Consider the following 19,554-nt stretch of genomic DNA (forward strand, 5'->3'; position numbering starts at 1 on the left):
CTCAGTAACAGCCGAAATTGTCAGCTAATTCATAAGCCACGTCTGGACAGACTAGTTATCTAGCTTTTATTTGTACATCCTTACACGAAAACTAATTTACAAAAATATACAAGAAAAATATCATAAAAAATACACAAAAAATTTAAAAAAGAGATCGTACAAAAGTCTGTTATTCCAGATTGGCTTGGCCTCACTGTATATGGGCCGGATTCATATGTCCAAAGTATGGTTTTTTATGCAAAAGACAAGTGTTTAGAAATAATGCTTAGAATTCGTTCCTACTTTACAAAGCTTCATTAATCCGGCCCTGGGACTCTAATAACTTAGTAAGTCAAATAAAAAATGTAAAAAATAAACGCTGTTTATGGTGATCTACACTGGAAATGCACTTAAAAATCCAGCAAGTTTGCAGATACAGGATAGTACGACAGACACTTAACCAAACTGGAAACGATTATTAACATGCACCCTACATTGAAAGGAGGTTGACCAGCTATTTACATAACGTGGCCTGTTACAAATAGGCCATTTCCGAGTTGCTTTGAACCTCATTATGAGAGCGAGGCTAAGTGCAAAGTTTTTATCATGAAAATTAGTTTTCATTCACATGCAAACAAAACTAATTTTCAGGTGAAAAGCTTTGCACTTAGCCTCGCTTTCATAATGAGGTTCACAACAACTCGGAAATGGCCTATTGAACAAGTTGTCAGGGAGAATGACTTGAAACCCCTAGCCAATAATAGGCCAGTCCACCTCCTTTGTCTCCTAAGTAAACTAAATAATATATTCTACGAACTCTATGAATAATAGTTAAAAGTACATTAAAGCTCTACAGAAGATTTCTTCTTTTAAAATCTTTTACAGATATACAGTAATTTCTTTTTGTACTTTGTTCATCTATCTTTTGATTTCTCAGTGTTCATTTTGCTGTGTTATTTGTCCTAGAAAAATTTAATGACTGCGCTTTCGAGAGAACTTCAAAGACCTACTCCCCCAGAGAGAGGATATTTCAGGGTATTTTCTCTTTGATTTTCAGGTGAGAGAATGCTACTCAGCAAGCTTGAATAATTTATATTCTATATAACACTAAAATAAATCATCTTTCATTCTATATTCCATCAATAATCTACAAGTATATCCCAACAAACTGTACGTAACCGTTACTTCGGGCCACCAGGTACTCGCCATCACATCTTACCCTTCAAACAGAAGACATTTAAACAGCTCCAGCTCGACAAATAACTGTCTTTGTCCGCTTTTTTTTTTTTTTTACTTCCTTGCCTTATTTCCCTTGACTTTGTAGCACCGGAAGGCCACTCACATTTTAGAATAAAGCACAAACGTATTTTTTGGAGGTGGCACATACCGAAATGGCTTATCAAGAGAGGACGATAATTGTATGGTGCCTTGGGCCTATATAATGAATTTATCCCATGGGAGGGGGAAGGGGAACACCTGGTTAGTCCCAGAGGACATCGGTGTATAAAGTGTTCTCTTGGTACGCTACCAGAGAATAATTCATCAAGAAAAGAAATCGCACTCTATATGGCAGGAGGTGCTTGTAGCACGTCATTACGGAATTATCTGGGTCGTTCCGATCCTATAAGGAAATGAATGGTTAGAAAAAGTCTTTTGAAAACTTCCGCTGGTCAGGTCGCTGCCAGAGACGAGGGTTCTTCTCCTGTGCATTTTCTTCTTCAAAAGAGTCATCCTCAAAAATAGGATTATGAACTACACCAGCGTGCTTCCGTAGCACCTCATCCACGGATTCATACACTGGGTTGTCGCGCGCAATCGCCACTGTGTTGTCAGTGATTTTTATTTCCGTGACTGTAGCCGCGGTGTCGTTTCTCCCAGCGTTGAATTCACGAACTTGAGCATTCGATACTTCACCTACTACTGGTTCGGCAATGAATGCGGGATTTTCAAAATTGTACTTATTTTTTGCCATCATTTCTCTAAACGGCGAGCTCACTACGGTTACATTCCTCCTAGCGTGGAATTCAACCCGTGCATTCCTCGAGCGGAATTTTCTTCTTTTTCGTCTCCACCACACAACGAGTATTAGAATGATGATAACAAACAGCAGAACAATGCAACCAACGAGTGAGTAGAGACCCGCGGGACTCAGTCCCGCGTGCGACCCGCTTCTGCTGCCAGTTGTGGGAATGTGGCAAGTCTTTCCCCCGTGGCTCGGTGGACATACACACGAGAAGTCTTTATCTTTTAATGGATAACACGTGCCACCCTCAAGGCAAGGGTTGGGATCACAGTTTCTCCAATCCAGCTCGCAATTCTCCCCAGTCCTCGGATATTGGCACGGCGTGCAGTTCAGTCCACCGTAACCTGGTGCACAGCCTGAGCAATTTCCACCCCAGGGGGATTCGCACCTGCACGAAAACTTTCTTGGATCCTCGGCGTATGAAATGCACGTCCCGTTACGAGGGCAGATCGTCGGGTTTTCCCGGCAAATAGTATCATCTGTATCGCAGTTTACCCCTATATACGGGTCTTTACACAGGCATATATAGCCATTGACCTTGTCTACGCATGTGCCGCCGTTAAGACAGCTGTCCTTCTCACAGTCGTTGATGTTTGTTTCACACAGTCTTCCGCTGAAGCCTGGTTTACATCGACAATGAAAATCGTTGACGAGATCCTCGCAGCTTTCTGTTCCGCTCACGTTGCAAGGACTGGGACGACATTCATTTACTTCCACAGTGCAGTCTGGTGGGGACCACCCGGGCTTGCAGTTACATGAATAATTGTTCCAACCACCAAACCCATCCAGGCACCCACTGATTGTGTTACCGGGGTGGCATGGGTCCGGATTGCAGTAGTCTATGTCATCACAACGAAATCCGTTACCTGTAAAACCCAGTTTGCACGCACACGAGGCTCGACCCGGGCCTGCGCGGGAGCAAATGGCATACGGGCTGCAATAGCTTTGATTCATTGAGCACACATCTACTTCCATTACGGTGATGGTCAAAATATTACTCGTGCTCAGGCCTCCACTGTCAGTAGCCTGCACTTTAAGAACATATCGATCACGTGACCAGGCATTTAGCTGGCTTCCAACCACAAGGTTTTGACCTCTAACTTCGAAATCCGCGATTATTTCGTTTTGTTCTCCTTCGATTGCTATGAAAAACATGGTATCATTGACATCTTGGTCTTCCACAACAAACCGCCCAAGAACCTGACCGATCGCCGCGCTTTCTGAAACACTTACGGCTGTTTTCCCGTCAAGCGTCACACTGGTTGGAGGTTCATTAACATCAGTGACTACAACGTCGACAGTTTTAACGAATTTCAAATCAGTGAGCACTTCGCGCGTTGTCAGTTGTACTGTAATAAGCGGAGTTGCTTCATGATCAAGTGGAATTCGTGACACGACGATGTCACGTCCGTTCAGACGAAATGGCACCCCGCGTGACGTTAATTCATAAGCGTAACCCGTGCGCGTGAAGTCGGCATCCACCACCGTGAAGTTACCTACCACTGCTCCGTGACTTGCGTTTTCGGAAATCCTCAGCGACGAGAACAATACATCAGTCGGTGCTTCGGGCACGTCTAATACGAAAACAGCCAAAGCTGCAACGGTGGACATTTTGGGAAGGCCGTCATCCGTACATTTCACATAAAGAGTGTATTTTGTTCGATTTTCGTAATCGAGCTTCTTGCGGACCAAGATGGAATTTGTCCCAGGTTGAACCATGAATTCCGATGGTACAGTGTTTACATCGATTGAGCGCTTTCTCCTGGATCTCGAAGGCGCATGCGCGTCTACTGTAACTAACAGTTTGGCTTCAGCTTCGCTCACGAGTTTACACGCATGCGTCTGCGGCCGCAAAGGATTGTTAACGTTATCCTCATCAACAACATGCACGTAAGCTACGATTGTGATTCCGATCTCAGCGGTTTCGTTGACAGTTGCGACAGCCCTGGTGACTAGCTTTACGTTTGAGATATTGACAGGTGGATTCGGGTTCAGGATTGTATCGCCTGGCGAGTCAGTGAAGATCACGTTGGAAGGTGAGTCGTTTGCGTCTAACACATGGATTACAAACTCTCTTTCGCACGACAGCCCACCGCTATCTCTGCATAGTATAGTAATGTTATGAGAGGTATGCTTTTCGTAATTGATCGCCAGTCCATTGCCGGTCAAATACAGCTCAATTTTAGAGACGTTTACCATGACCCCAAACCTTCCGGCGGCGTCATTTGGAAGTTGACAGTGAAACCACTGGGAAGGGTTTGCAATGTCAGGATCAAGCACTGTTATCACACCCACAAATGTGCCCGGCGGAGAATTCTCTTTAACGCTAGCTGGAGAGAGATGGATATCATAGGGTGGTTCATTGACGTCCACAATAGGTATCGATAGAGTCACTACCTTGGACAGTTGCAAATGCACTCCATTATCTGTAGTCGTTATTGTGATGTTTACATGACAGTGTAACTCGTAGTCCAGCGCGGTGTTGTCTGCCACGTAAAGTTTGTCCGAGTCCCCAAGGACGAGAACTCCGCTGGGAGTCTGGGCCTGGATGACATAAGTGTGCACCTGACCGCTGTCTTCGTCCAGTGACGTCATCTCTCCAATCAGCGAGCCGACCTGAGGATGATTAAAAAAAGCTGGTCAACAGAAAGTTAACAGAAACGCTGATGACTAATGTACACATGGGGCAACACTGCCGCAATTTCAGTGCGTTCATCCCTGACCTAAATTGTTGACATTGCATGCAGCTATTGCAATTGCAAAGTAGAATGACGACGTACAATCATGGATGAGCACACACAGCAATTCTGTTGCATACAACATTCTATCATTGCATATTTCATCGCTTATCCTAAGCTAAACCTGAAAAAAAATCGAACGTACAGTTGAGGGAGCGTTCATCCTTTTATGAGATGAAGCGAGCTACTGGAATTTAACGCAAAAGTGAATGTGGGGTCATCTCAAAAAATCATCTGAAGAAAATCGAAGGCCAAGTGTTACAAGTGTAAGGACAAAATTCCACCAAATCCCTCAACTATAAAAATAACGGCACGTAGCGGTTCTGTCCATGTTACTAGTTGCGTGCTTTCGTGGAAACACTTGCTTTCAACCCCCTTGCTCTGCCTAGTTCATTCCCAGTTTTCATTTTGCAAAAGTTGGGACAGTAAGTATCAGAACATAAAAAACTTACCATTTGAATGGCCCTAGGACCACCTTACAAAACCCGAGGTTAAAACACACTCACCTTTGTATTTTCAGCCATTTCTGTCCCTTGTGGTAACACTATTCCTGAAGGTGCATCATTAGCATCCAGTACACTGACCACCACCCCCAAAGTCAAGCTATCGTTTCCACTATCGGTTGTGGTAATGTTCACGCGAAAACTGTTTTGTACTTCATAATTAAACCTCGCACGAGTTTTCAGTTGATCGCCTTCAATCGCGAACAACGTGTCCGGTGTCACGCTGTAAGAGAAGTTTTGCCATTTGTCTTCATCTATTGTACGCAGCATAGCGACAACGGCCCCTGGATTCAAATTTTCGGCAATCTAAAGAGCAAAGAAACAATATCATCAAATCATTTCTCCTTCCAGAAACAGTGTAATGCCAGAAGGATAGACACCAAACATTCACGATCTGGTTGATTCACTGCGGCATTTGCGTTTGTTGTGACTGGCTAGAGACGATTACTTAAACGTTGGTTTACAAATACCGCAAAGGCATAGGCATAAGAAACCTGTCTGTAAACCGGTGCGACACAAGAATAAAGTACAGTCTTGAACATTAGCTTGCGCTATATGGTTGAGTTATTCCGTTTCACACGTGTGGTATCAACGTTTTGGCGCCAACTTTTCATACCACTACGCCTTAGCCATCTCATCTTGTGCTTATACTTATTACAAATGTAAACATCCCTGTGCTTGCGCCTGCGTCCTACGTGTACTGAAAACAGCCTTAAGATTGGTATGAGTTCAGTCATCGGAGACACGCACGATTCAACAATATTTACCTCAAATTTTCCTCTGGTAGACTCTATGCTAACTGGCGGTTCATTGACATCCGTTAATTTCACAGTAAACTGCTGTTGAGTTGCTTCACCATCCTGATCCTGGCATTCAATATCCACCAAATAATCCGGACCATCCGGGGCTTCATAGTTCAACATCCGGGAATTCAACACGGTTAGATTCAGACCGCTGACCTTGAATCTGCCACCAGCGTCATTTCGTAATCCACAAGTAATGGTTTGACGGACGAAGGCTTCATCTGGGTCTGTGACATTTATAATCCCCACCACAGTCCCACGTGGGGAATTTTCTGCAACTACGCGGTTACTCACTGATATTGACGTAGGAGCCTCGTTCACATTAGTGACGTAAACAGTGAAGCTTTGATTGACAGCCATGGAGTTGTTTAAGTCGATTACTTGTACGGCTATCTGATGGCTCTGAGCCGCTTCGTAATCCAGCGATCGACGTGTCAAGAGCTTCCAAGTGTAATGGACGGTTGTTCGACGAAGCTGCAAGTAAAAACCAAAAAACTATGTGAAGTACTTAGAAATATCTCAAAGGATGGTGGTTTACTGTACATATTAAATACTCAAACTGACCATTTTTCAGTGAGTGTCGTGAACCGAAAGCCAAAATAAGTGGATACGCTATTGCAACTTATTTAAAACTGAAAACCACAATGACAAAAATGCTGCTCAAAATAATCCAATTCACTTGCTCGTTAAGTACTCAGAGGACCTTCGAAAATTTAAGAAGCTTCTTCAATGGGTCATTCGATTTACCCTTAAAATAAACCTTTGTATCTACCACCAAGTCACTGGATTACAGCGGTCACGAACTTGCACCTAAACGAAACAACAGCGCAAACAGCAACCAATCACTGACCTGTTCTTGTCCTTACCTCAAAAGCGGAGCCAGGGTCATAGAGGAACTGAATCGACAGGGGGCTTAGTTGAGGGTCTTTCAGAGTGATCACACCCACCAATGCACCAGTCAGGCCCTCAGTCACGTGATTATGGTGAAGTACCAAGTGTTCCGGAGGTTCATACACGTCAATCACCTACAAACAGACAGTGGCGGGAAAAAAATTCAAAACAGTAACAAACAGTGAGCGCGTCCCCGCGTAACATCATGCACTTTTTTATGCACAAGAAACTCCCGCATAAAACAAACCACAAGCCTTATCCCCCACTGAAACGCTGTGATTTCGCACAAAATCCTGAGCGTTTGCGCAACAACTTCATAATGTGTCAGGTGACGCTGTTTCACAAAGGCAATGTTATATGTAATTTTCGCACATGTTAGCCGTCGCGAGTCACTGCAACTAGTTATCTAACCTGGAAAACTCTAAAACAAATTTATAACCAAGTTAAGAGTAGCCACCCTTGGGTGTTAGAGGCTTTCGTTGCGACGTTGCCGACTGATTACGGACAAAGTCTCTTATCGTCGGGCGCGATCGGTGTCCCGCCGATCACGATCCTACCCCTCATGCGCGAGAAAAATGTCAGGTACCCAGGGTAAAAGATCAGCTTACAGGACAAACACTAATTCAGATCTATACACAAAGTATCCCCTACTAGCTTCTCCATATCGAATGGTCACAATCTATACGCCATTGTACACTGCACCGACTAAGATACCTTAAATGGATACACCAAAATCAGGTGACTGATAAACAACTGGAACTGAAACAGTAGACCTCTACCTTGGAAAAAGCTCTATTTTCACTGGATCCTGATAAACTTTAGCTGCATTGTTTTTTAGGGTTGGGAGCATTGTTCTGTTGTTCGTTCTTTTGTCCTCTCGACCAACCATGTAAGACGTTGTAAACAGTGCAGGTCGCCCCAACTGAATAACTTATTTTTCGGTGTATCGCTTGTTTTGTACCTGATACTGGATTCTACATTATGATGAAAAGTCTAATAAAGAGGACTGCAAAAGACACCGACCTCAACATAAGCATCAATCCCTGATTTAGTCATCTGATTTTGCAGTATCTATACTAATCACCCTTGAATATGAGGCAGCACCCTGACCACTCGGTCATGCTGCCTGCAGTCGCAAAATAAAACATTTTTTCTTACTTGAATACTGAACACTTTGAAAGTCGTGGCCCCTCCACTGCCATACACACGGATTATGACTTGGTACTCATTCTCCTGCTCATAATCTAATGACCGTGTCGTCACCAAGTCTCTAGAATTTACAGCATTTCCGCTGACCAAAGCAAAAGTTCCGTTGGCGTTATCATCAAACTGAAAGACTAACGAACCATTAGATTCGACCGTTCTGGCTGTGACACGCCCAATGACAGTGCCTGCGGGCTCGTTTTCCTTCACGTGAGTAGAATTTAACGAGATGTTCACTTGTGATAGCAAAAGGTTGCTTCTCACTTCGATAAACAGCCTAGTCGGAAAGCTAATTTTATCTCCGTCACTACAAAACACGTGGACAGGCTGGCGAGACGACGTTGCGTTTGTCAGCGGCTTCCTAACGCGGAGCTGAATACCGCTGACCTCGAACAAGCTGTGCGGATCCAAAAGGAAACACGTATGAGAATCGGTTTGATCTTCATCGACGACAATAAACGTCCCCACAAGACTCCCCACGGAAGCGTTAGAGCTTACCACCTGGTGTGATAAAGAAACCGCACTCGGAGCGTCATTAGCGTCTAAAACACTGATGTTAAAGCTCTTCTCGATAGTAAGCCCTCCTTTGTCGCTGCATCTTATCTCGACTCCTATCAAACGTGAGCTGTCGAGTGCCTCGTAGTTTATCTCCCCATTTACCACCAAACTACCGCTTTCAATTTTTAAAACATCATCGCTCACGACATCACAATTTCCAGAATCGCCCTGATCGGGGTCTTCCATTGTGACGTCAGCCACTTGGTAGCCAAGCCGCATATTCTCTTCCACGCATATCCTGAATGAAGAACTACAAGATGTTCTGGGGCGAACAATGATGTTCGTTGGGGGTTCATTCTTGTCGAGAACTGTGATATTGAAAGTTTCTTCAAATGAAAGCCCAGTGCTATCAGTGGTTCTCAAGCGAATTATGAATGGATTTGCTATTGCCTCGTAATCAACGTCTGCAACAACTTTCAGAGTTTTGCCTTCAATCGAGAAGACGCCGTTTGGATTGGTCACTAGCATGAACGTATGATTATCGTGGAGATCTGGGTCCTGCGCACTCAAAGAAGCAACAGTTGTATTTAACGGCGCATGCTCAAGAAAGGAGTCCGCTGACAAGAGAATACCGGTTGGGTTTTCACTGACGTCAAGAAGACGAATCTGGACGACTGACGTCACGCTGCTTCCCAGCGGATCAGTTGAACGCATGCGTAGTGTCCAAAGATTACGTGATTCGAAGTCTAATTTCTCAGCCCAGGCGACTATGAGAGTGGATTGGTTGATGGTGAACGGCTCGCTGTCTCCTTCGATGGAATACACGTGAGACTGGCCAAGATCCTCGTCCACTGTCGTGAAGTTGCCAATCACAGAACCATTACGTATTCCCTCAGAGCTATGCTTTGTGAACTCAGGAATTAAGCCCCCTTGAAATATGAGCCTGGTAGGGGAATCGTTAGAGTCCATAACTGTTATGTTTAGCACCGACACACTCGCTAGTCTGGGAGAACCATCGTCTTTAGCTTCGACTGTTATACTATAGCTAGATGTTTCTTCATAATTCACTTGCGAATGAAGCCGCAGCTCTTGGCCAACGATCCGAAATCTGCCACCGGCATTTGTAAGCAGAGAATAAGTGACTTCTTGCCCCAAGTCAACATCTGAAGAGTTGATAAAACCAACTACAGTTCCAAGAGACACGTTCTCGTACACCACTGAAGACGATATAGTTGGTGGACCTGGAAAAAGCGAGAAAACACATTGAAGATCCTATCTGACCACTGAGGTAACTAAAGAGACCTTATTGGACTACAGATTAAGTGAGTTATAATGGGCAATTCTGCAACTGGAGATGTGCTATAGAGTGTTTGCGGCACTGCATGCCTATAGCTATTCTCGGGCACGGACATCTAGTCTGAACAGAGCTTTTTGCCGGTACCCGAGTAAAATCTGGGCACCGTGCCCGAGCAAGCGCTCTACCTTCAAGGGTAGTGCTCGGCCACCGTTCCTGGGCACGGGCACTGATCTGAACAGGATTTTGTCAGTTCCCACGCTTTATCTTCACGCCTCCCTACGATGCAGTAAACAAAATGGCGGGCGATAAATTGACGAACGAAAAAAAAGATTGCTCCTTGGGCACCACGAAGTCGAAACAACGTCCTTTTCAGTCTGGCACGTGCACTAAACAGGGCCTACGTCTTCCACTCCAAACTAGAGAACCACGATTAAAACAAAGAAGTACAAAAAGCTGTCTTTGACATGTAGTGATGATGATGATGATGATGATGATGATGATGATGATGATGATGACGAAAGGAATCGTTACTTGGCCTAAGCACGGTTTTTCGAGCACAGTCGCAGCTGAATGTTAATGTTTTGGCTTCTGGTAGATTCACTGCATTAATTGCATAGCCATGATACGTCAGATGTGATTACTTTGGTATTGGCCTATCCCCCAGTACATCCCCTATGCCATGGCGGTAATCCGTTTTGAGCAATATTTTGTCCAACCACAGTCAGCAGGCAGTCATTACTTTCTATTATCAAAAATGTGTTTAATCAAAAATGAGCTGATGCGGAGGGGAAAACAATTCAGAGTAGAGAGAGGCGAAGATGGGAAAATGATATCAAAGAATGGACAGGAATGTCGTTTCTCCGGTCACCACTGGGCATAACAGACAATACTGGCGCGAAGTTACGACATTTTATAAGGGCAACGTCTGCAGTCTCTGACCTTCAGCCACGAGGATGGTAATGCACCGATCAAATCGAAACTTCAACATCCCCCCCCCCCCGGGCAAACCCCGGGCATTTGACTATTTTCTGTGCCCGGGAGTGGGGAGTTTGACGGGTAAGGCCTTCCCGGGGGTGGGGAGTTTGACCTTGCCTGGGTGGGTGGGGAAAATTGAACCGGAAGTGTCAGGTTTCAAATCGCTTTTTTTTGCGGGGGGGGGGGGGGGGGGGGCGCCGAAGTCGCTAACAGCTATAAACACGTGTTTGGACGAGATGGAAGAGTTTAAAGGAAGAGATACAGCATTACAAAAAAAAGTTTACAAAAAAAGGTCTTCAAAAGTGAGAGTGCTTAAATATTAATTATTTTTATAAATTGTATATAAACGATGTAGATTTTTACACAATGAGTCAAGCTGCGGCTTTGTCCCGCAGTGAATAGTGAAAGAAATAAACACTGTCGAATGAAAAATCGCTTTGGCTTAAATTGCAGAATATCCTGCCACTCGAACAACATTCTACGTAGCCGGCTAACTAATTAATATGTATTTCTAGTTCTTTAAACGATGTAGTTTTTTTATGCAACGAGTCAAGCTGCGCCTTTCTCCCGCATTTTTGTCTGCAGAGGTTTTTAGAATAGCCATAAAACAGCAGTGAACAGTTAAAGAAAAAAAAACATTGTCGAATGAAAAACTGCCGCTTTGGCTTAAACTGCAGCCGAGAATACCCTGCCACTCGAACAGTCTACGTAGCCGGCTCACTTATTTTAACAACCTTTGCCGTGTTTCGGAGTTAGAACAGCTAACACTTGCTGATTGACATTGTCCGACTTTTAAATAAATTCAATTTCCAATCATTAGACAAAAAAAAAAAATTAGTTTCACATGTTTAAAGTTGTGGATTTTGTAGTAACTCATGACAGGAGCCGACAACGATTGTTCTTTAGGAGGGGCATTTGACAGACAAATCCGACGATAAGGTAGGGCATTTGAACACCATTTTGGCCCGAGGGGGCGGGAATTTGAACGATCCAAACCTAAAAAGTTCAAATGCCCGGGGTTTGCCCCGGGGGGGGGGGGGGGGGTGTTGAAGTTTCGAGTTGATCGGCGCATAATAGACAGACCCGTGTGAGCAGGTTTAGGTCAAAAGAGCTTTAAAGTGCTGGCCTGTGATAATTTCAGCACTTTATAAGGTCCTTTTAATTACAGAGCTTAAAGCACCACTCTAAATAAGTAATAAAACTACAAACAACTTACTTGGTGGTTCATTAACGTCTATGACGCGTACAGTCAGGTTCTGAGAAACAGACAACTGCGGCACTCCACTGTCTGTAGACACAAGGCGTATTGTGTACACTGACTGTCTTTCATAGTCCAACTCACCAGCGACAACCAAAACCCCAGCACCACTGTCTACGCCAAACACACCAGCACCGTCGATCAACGAATACGTGAAGAACTGATCTTCGTCATCATCGACTGTGGTTAGCCTCCCTACAGTAGTATTACGGGGTGAGTTTTCAGGAACAGAGGGCGAAGATAGCAAGATTCCCAGAGGTGGACTGTTGGAGCCTGGGACACGACTTGCGCACTGTGCCGTGATGACACTCCACTGGCCTGATGCTTGGCACGTGATCACGCTTGAGCCAATCAGAAATCCTTTGGTACACGTGAGCGTGCAAACTTTACCATACCTGACAACACGGATGGAAGACAGAAGTCAGTAACTTATTTTCTACGTTACTCACAGTTAGTTTTCGCTTTCCATACGAGCGATTGAAAACGACGAAAAGCCAGGGCATACAAAAAGATATCCATTTCTCTCCATTTATTGCCCGCGCATTAAAGATAAATTGCTGGTTTGCTGAAACTCTCCAGTTTGGAGAGCATTTCCAAAATATGAAAGATTTTAAACTGAACACATCTGTCCACTTTAACTGAAATTAAAAAAAAAAAAAAAATTTTAGAAAGCTTACGGCTGTACACTGGTAATATGATGGCAGACAATTCCTGGTCCAGTTTCCTATCCAAAGAAAAGAAAAAAGGCTACGCTATCGTACCAAATACTTGCCAATCTAACCTGTGTTGTTGGGGAGTCTCATCACACTTCACCATAATTCCTTCAATTCCTCCAGGTATCCCACAATCCACCAAGTCGCATGTACGCCCGTCACCTGTCAAACTATAACCAGCGTCACAGCTGCATACATAAGAACCAATAGCATTCACGCAACGATGCTGACAGGAGTGATTTGATTGGCTACATTCATCAACATCCACGCACGTCTTTTGGTCGCTGTTCAGACGAAAGCCTGGACTGCAGTCGCAGTGGAAACTGCCCTCTGTGTTGACGCAGCGCTGTTGGCAGGAATGCTGGCTGGTTACACATTCGTTGACGTCATCACATGTTTTGGAGACTGGATTGTAAGTGAGTCCAGAGGAACACAGACATCTGTACGAGCCTGGAGTGTTTTCACATTGATCTGAAATACGAAAACACCCTCCTTAGGTTAGGTTAGGTTAGAGTTCTGGGTACCCCTCTGTATAAGCTGTATAGGTATGTGCCGCTCAAGAGGATGTGGTTTTTGAGCCTCTTTTGGTTTGAAACCGCGTCACAGATTTTGCCAATTTGGTCTAAAATTGAATATGTTTTTTTTTTTTGAGGGAATGGCAAAAGCACATAAACGTAATGACCTCTTTGTGCCTTGAAACGACAAAGAGAGAAAGAAGAGAAGAGAGGAAAAGAGACAACTAACCACACCATAATTGCACACCATTAAGTATGACTTATAGATGTACTTCTGACCTGAAAACAGGTATGGATTTAAGGGGCCAGGTCTTAAAATGGGTTTTCATCGTCGCAAACACATCAAACGAGACGTGATTTTGGATCAAAATCGGGACTCTTTAACAAACGTAATATCATTTGGAACATAACTGGCTGCTTTTGGGCGGGTTGGGAAGGGATATACAACCCTACAAAACAAAACGCAGGGTGATTACATGAGTGCAATCTGGCAGACTAATGACACAATAACAGACGCGCAACGAAACTAGATACATGGGTTTCAGTTACACATTAACCTCTATAAGCAAACTTAATCACACAAAAAATGAAAAAACTAATGACAGCATTTGGAGAACTGGGTTGCTGGTCTAGTGGTTAGGGCATCAAAGTTTTGATCTGAAGATTGTTGACCTCTCCCTAATCAGGTGTACAAATGGGAACTTGAGAACTGTTATGGATCAAAACCTTACAAAATGCCGGCTGTAACTCTGTGATGGACTGACAGCTTACACAGGGGGGTGCACTTATGCTACTAGTTGCTTCATGCACAGAAACTGGGTTAAGCTCCGCCTGTGTGGGTTGCCTGTGGCCCAAGATTAACTTATCCTTGGTTTTCTAGGTTGGCAGTTTGATAGAAATCGCTTTGCTCCACATTGCCTCTCTCTACCCAGGTTTATAAAACTTTCCAAGGAAACCAACCAAACAAACTGCTCAGGGAGATTCTTCTCCAGGGGGGAAGGATAGTTTGATGAGTTACTTTATCCTACAAAGGTAAGCTGGTCAGTTCAGCTTTGCCAGCATGAGGTGTATGTGACCTGATGGCACACTAGAAGCCATGCTTACCTGGGCACTGGTGGGCATGTGTCTTACACTCATCAATATCCACACAGGAGTGTTTGTCTGCTGCCAGCCTGTATCCAGAACGGCATGAGCAGTAGTATGAGGCCTCTGTGTTGTTGCAGCTAAATTCACAGCCTCCGTGATTAATGCGACACTCATCTGCATCTACATGAAGAATAGGTTTAGATGTTTAGTTAAGGTCATTATTCAAATATCATTTTAGACTATGCAATGGACCGTTATTTTTCACACCTTTAGGGAGGAACCTAATGTGGGATGACCCAAATAATGCCATCTCATTCATGTATGACCATGTATGCATTTAAATATTGTATTTATGGACATGAGTAACTCATAAATTATCTAATTTTGAGAGAAATTTGAAAAAAAGTCAAATTATGGTGGATGATTTTTGCACAGATATCTTTAAGATAAAAGAATTTTAATCACAGAAAACTACCTGCATGCATATGGATTCACCTAAATGTCTGTAGTTATTTTTTACAAATTGTGGAAACCTAACAAGATACCTGAGTGCAAAACAGAATAATTTAAGGATATTTTTTACTATCAAAGTACCTTTGCAAGTTGTATCATTCTGTAAGGTGTATCCCTCTAAACAGGAACAGTTATAACTCCCTGGAAAATTGATGCATAGCTGTTCACATCCTCCACGATTATAGCTGCATTCATTTATATCTGAAAGCAACAAAAAGCAGTTGATTAAAATCCATTAAGCCCACAGTATACCTCCCTAATTAACCCCCTATTTTCTTGCCTTGGGGAGGGGTTCCACAAATTATTTAACAACTGCTCACCAGTGAGGAGCTTAAAAAAAGCCTATTACATAACAGAGAAAATCATAACTGTTCTAAATTAAGTGACTCACATAGAAATTTACCTATTTTGAAGGAATTATCTTTCAGGAAAAACAACGAGACTGAAAAAAGAAAAAGAAAACAAAAGCAAAAAGAAAAACAGACAAAAGAAAGAAAGAATAAAGGGCAAAACTATGGAGACTTGGCCACTGTTTTTCTGAATCAGCAAATTTGAGACATGGTATAATGAAATTATTTGTATTCTTTTGTAAATGGTGATAGACAATGCAACACATGTCAGTTATTTGAAATACCGTTGGTTTGAATTTTCTCTAACATCAATGATTCACTCCCTCCCTCTTGGGACATAAAATAGTCTCCTAGGGTTGGAGCTAATAGTTTTCTTTCAATTTCATATGTATTCAACTTCATCTTACCCTGACATGCCTTGGCATCAGATCCAAGTTCAAATCCTGAAGGACAAAGACACTGATATCCACCAATCAGATCAAGGCATGTGTGACTGCATCCTCCATTATTTATGAGGCATTCATTTAAGTCTGAAATGACACAATATGAGATTTGTAAACAAAAAATAAAAACAAAACCTAAACAGTAGCATAGTAGACTAGTGGACTAATATAAACTATTCACTGATCAGAAGTAACTTTCTCAGCCAACAAAAAGTTCATCTAAAATTAAAACAGTACACTTTTGTCTTTGTTGAACAAATTTTACAATAATATTCTTGGAGCCTGTTGCATGTGTTAGCTTTCAAATCAAATCAAATGAGCTTTGTTTAACGAGAGTGACACTTAGCAGTTTGTTATGACTGACAAACCTGTGGCCTACAGATTCCAGATTGAATTGGAATTTGGAAATGTTAGTTGGTGAGGAGAGGGGAAAATGAGAGAACCAAGAAAAAAACCTCTTGGAGCAAGGACAACAACCAAACGTAAACTCAACCCATTTATGATGAGTCCGGGAATCGCACCTGGGCGAAGTTGGACAGAGGCGAAGGCTCTCACCACTGCGCCATCCCTGCTCCCCTACTTTGAGCTCTGATTGGTTCATTGTGTTGCTGTGATTTTAGTTGCACTCAATTTAGTAAAACACTCTATATTGGAATTAATTTCTAATTACCTGCTCCTGGCTGCCGATCAGGGTGATAAACATGTAAGGCAGTAGGCCTAGTCATACCACCAGTGATTCTGACCCTGTCATCTCCTCTGTCCTTGTTACAGTGCTCAATACTGTGCCGCTGCCAGTCAGTCCAGTATAACCGGTCGCCAAACTGCGTCAAGGCATAAGGATGATAAACGCGAGTGCGATCAATGAGAACTCTGCGATTCTGACCATCAAAATCAGATTTCTCTATCTTATCTGTATTGGCATCTGCCCAGAATAATTTCTTGTCAACATAGTCTAACGCAATTCCATTTGGCCATACAATGCCTGAATTTACAAGCACTTCCTTCTGTGTTCCATCGCTCATTTTTGCACGTAATATTTTTGGTTCACTTCCCCAGTCAGTCCAATACAATTTATCATCAGTAGGATCAACAACAATAGCTCTTGGCTTGTCATGACCAGTACTTATAAGTGATTGTCGTTGTGTGCCATCTAGATTAATAACCTCAATAATTTTCTTATTAGTATCTGTCCAAAAGAGTTTTCTACCAGTCCAGTCAACAGCCAAATCTTCAGGAATTCCCAAGTCTTCTACTATAAAATCTTCAATGTTCCCAGGTTGAAGTCCATTGTCAATATGCACTCTTTGAATTTTTTTGACAGAAATGTCTGACCAATAGATCATCTGCGTCTTAATGTCAAAGTCTACACCAACAACATTTGCCAAACCACGGACAATGTATCTGTAACCGGTACCATCAAGGTTCACACGACGGATATCCACTGTGTTTCCAAAAATAATGAAAGGTTCTGGGTTGTTGGCATTTGATAATCCAAATAAACTAAGCAAACCTGAAAGGAAAGTGAAAGAATCATTAGCATCATCTTCGACTTTGTGTCTTTCTACTCAATTTTTTTAAGATTTTAAATGCAATAAACCAAGTAAGCCTAGATCTACATGATATAGGATGGTCATTATATTAACAGCCAGCAGCTTATTTAATTTATTTAATACGCCACGAAAAGCAGTGAAGATCATTGACCACCTTGTATTGTTAGAGAGTGAGACATTCATTAAAAGCTAGACCACACCAATGGAAGATTGTCTTTGAATTAATGGCAGCAGTAGCTGTCTTTCCTGTAGAGCTAACTTCTTTAATATTAAATGACAATCCTGATGTCCAGTGTCTGTTCTAAGAAGAGAATTATAATCAAATGCCCGGACATAAAATGAAAAAGTATATAATACACCATAAATTGAGATGCAATGGTATTCCCTTGAAGACTTTAACAAAATGTTCGCTAACTTGAGATAAAAATGTCAACTGCCCACTAGAGAAACCAGCAAAGCATGCAGCGAAAAAAATCTTGTTAATTATTTAAAGTGCCATGGCTTATTTAACTGAGTACTACATTTGGAGCATGACGTCTTCCAGGGGACATTATTTTTATTTCTGATCTTCTCCTTACAACATCAATACAAATTACTGTCAAACAGACAGGTGATGCTGATGGGAGTTAAGAATTTCATCACAAAAAGAATCATCAACTTGTTAGCCAAGGAATATTTTATTAGTGTACCTAAAAAAATTCCGAAACTACAATATTTATTGTTGGACTGAATAGGCTCGATTTCCGCCGCTAACTCAGGCCCGGGCCCGAGTAAGCGGTGGAAGTCGAGCCTATGGACTGAACTAAGGAAAACGTTTAGGGAAAATAATTTTCTTTTTACTCTACAAGAAAAATTGCTGAGCTAACAGAAGGGGAGTATTTTATTTTGCTTACCAAAACAAAGCCACAATCCATAGCTTCTTAAGACCCTCCAAAACTGAACCCGGAAGTTGGGCATCCTTATGAAGATAAGCTGAAAATAAAACAAATGTTTAACTACCATGTTTAGATATTATCTAAGGAGAAATAGTTAAGGTACTCTGTAAGTTTCGATGATGAAAGAAAGAAGCGAATACTGATTCAAAATGTTTTGTACATATACAGACGATCCCAGAACAAAGAAAGTGAACACAAAGGACATGCCACCAACGTGGAATTCTTTCATAAATTTCGCCTTTGTTAAAATAGGTGTCTATCACATTTTAAAAATAGACAAAGAATAAACCGAAGGACAAAAGAATTAACTAATATTAAGGTTTTATTGATGGTTAGTTCAAGAAAAGCTAACTTTTTTAAACCTAAAAGTATGCAAAATTAGGTGTGTGCGAGCTTACCACTAGCAAGGTTTATACTGAGCTAAATGACAGATTGATCTGAGATCAGTTCTTCGGATGTTATCAACTAATTAAACGACTCTCAGCACCACTGAATGAATCGATACAAATCAAAACCTTTAGGCAGAGTGGCAAGAAGCTGTCCATTTTTTATTAATTTCTTTCCAGCTTTTAACACTTACAACCTGAACATAGTGATAGAGCTAAGCACAGTTTATCTTATCGGGATCTTTCCACATCTCGTGAGTATTTCATTCTTCAAGAATTTTCAAGCAAGAGCCTGGTTCACTGCGAATACAATTAAAACGCTTAAACATCGCTGTTTAGCTAAATACACCACAGACACCACATTTACCGCTGATGTGTCTCAAACCCCAGACATAACAACGTAAATAATTCAGTAAAAGTATGCGAGATCTTTTGTGGCCTCTTCGTTTGAGGAGTCAGCTTATTGCTAAGGAAACAAACATTCTCCACTCTATGATAACTCACCGGGATTAAAGCACAGTAACTTGTTCAGCGCCAACAAGGTATAATTCTGTCCCATCGAAAACGTAAGACCTTCGGATGGCTAGTGCAAAAATCCATTCCTTGAAGCATGCTCACGGAAAAGCGTCCTATAATGAGAAACCTATTTGCCTTCTCACCGTCTGTCAGATGCTCAATAAAAACTAAAGCGATCGGCTACAAAATTTACACAAAGTTCCTTAGGCAGAGATCTTCTACAACTGCTGATTGGCTAGGTCACTTAGCTACATCCAATATTTCCCTTCTTCTTTTGTCATTAAGACAAACAAAGACCAATTCCGTGCAAATAAACAAGACAAGAGCTTGACAAAAATATTGAAGTCCCGCGTTCTTTTGCGGGAAAGTTTCCGAACGA

At 42.3% G+C, this 19,554-nt stretch overlaps 1 protein-coding gene across 1 annotated transcript; it reads right to left on the bottom strand.

Moving 5' to 3' along the window:
* Nucleotides 1-43: 43 nt before the first annotated feature.
* Nucleotides 44-19,531, bottom strand: LOC146476456 (protocadherin Fat 4-like). Its single transcript, XM_085114328.1, has 13 exons — nucleotides 19,164-19,531; nucleotides 18,232-18,310; nucleotides 16,459-17,298; nucleotides 15,753-15,875; nucleotides 15,077-15,196; nucleotides 14,501-14,662; nucleotides 12,950-13,352; nucleotides 12,127-12,563; nucleotides 8,096-9,879; nucleotides 6,913-7,071; nucleotides 6,011-6,520; nucleotides 5,247-5,549; nucleotides 44-4,618 (listed from the first exon to the last, which is right to left on the bottom strand). Exons 2-13 carry the CDS (start codon nucleotides 18,293-18,295, stop codon nucleotides 1,619-1,621), a joined length of 7,905 nt encoding a protein of 2,634 aa, XP_084970454.1. The 5' UTR covers nucleotides 18,296-18,310; nucleotides 19,164-19,531; the 3' UTR covers nucleotides 44-1,618.
* Nucleotides 19,532-19,554: the final 23 nt, after the last annotated feature.

Source organism: Pavona decussata, unplaced genomic scaffold, assembly GCF_977016875.1.
Source record: "Pavona decussata unplaced genomic scaffold, jaPavDecu1.1 SCAFFOLD_76, whole genome shotgun sequence".
Lineage (NCBI taxonomy): Eukaryota > Metazoa > Cnidaria > Anthozoa > Scleractinia > Agariciidae > Pavona > Pavona decussata.

What these genes read in the sequence shown, in the direction of transcription:
- LOC146476456 (XM_085114328.1), bottom strand. Translation starts at nt 18,295, where the DNA reads ATGCCCAACTTCCGGGTTCAGTTTTGGAGGGTCTTAAGAAGCTATGGA. An exon ending in TGGATTGTGGCTTTGTTTTG is followed by an intron (nt 17,299 to 18,231) that starts GTAAGCAAAATA and finishes CTTTCCTTTCAG; the next exon opens with GTTTGCTTAGTTTATTTGGA. An exon ending in AAATGGCTGAAAATACAAAG is followed by an intron (nt 4,619 to 5,246) that starts GTGAGTGTGTTT and finishes AATCATCCTCAG; the next exon opens with GTCGGCTCGCTGATTGGAGA.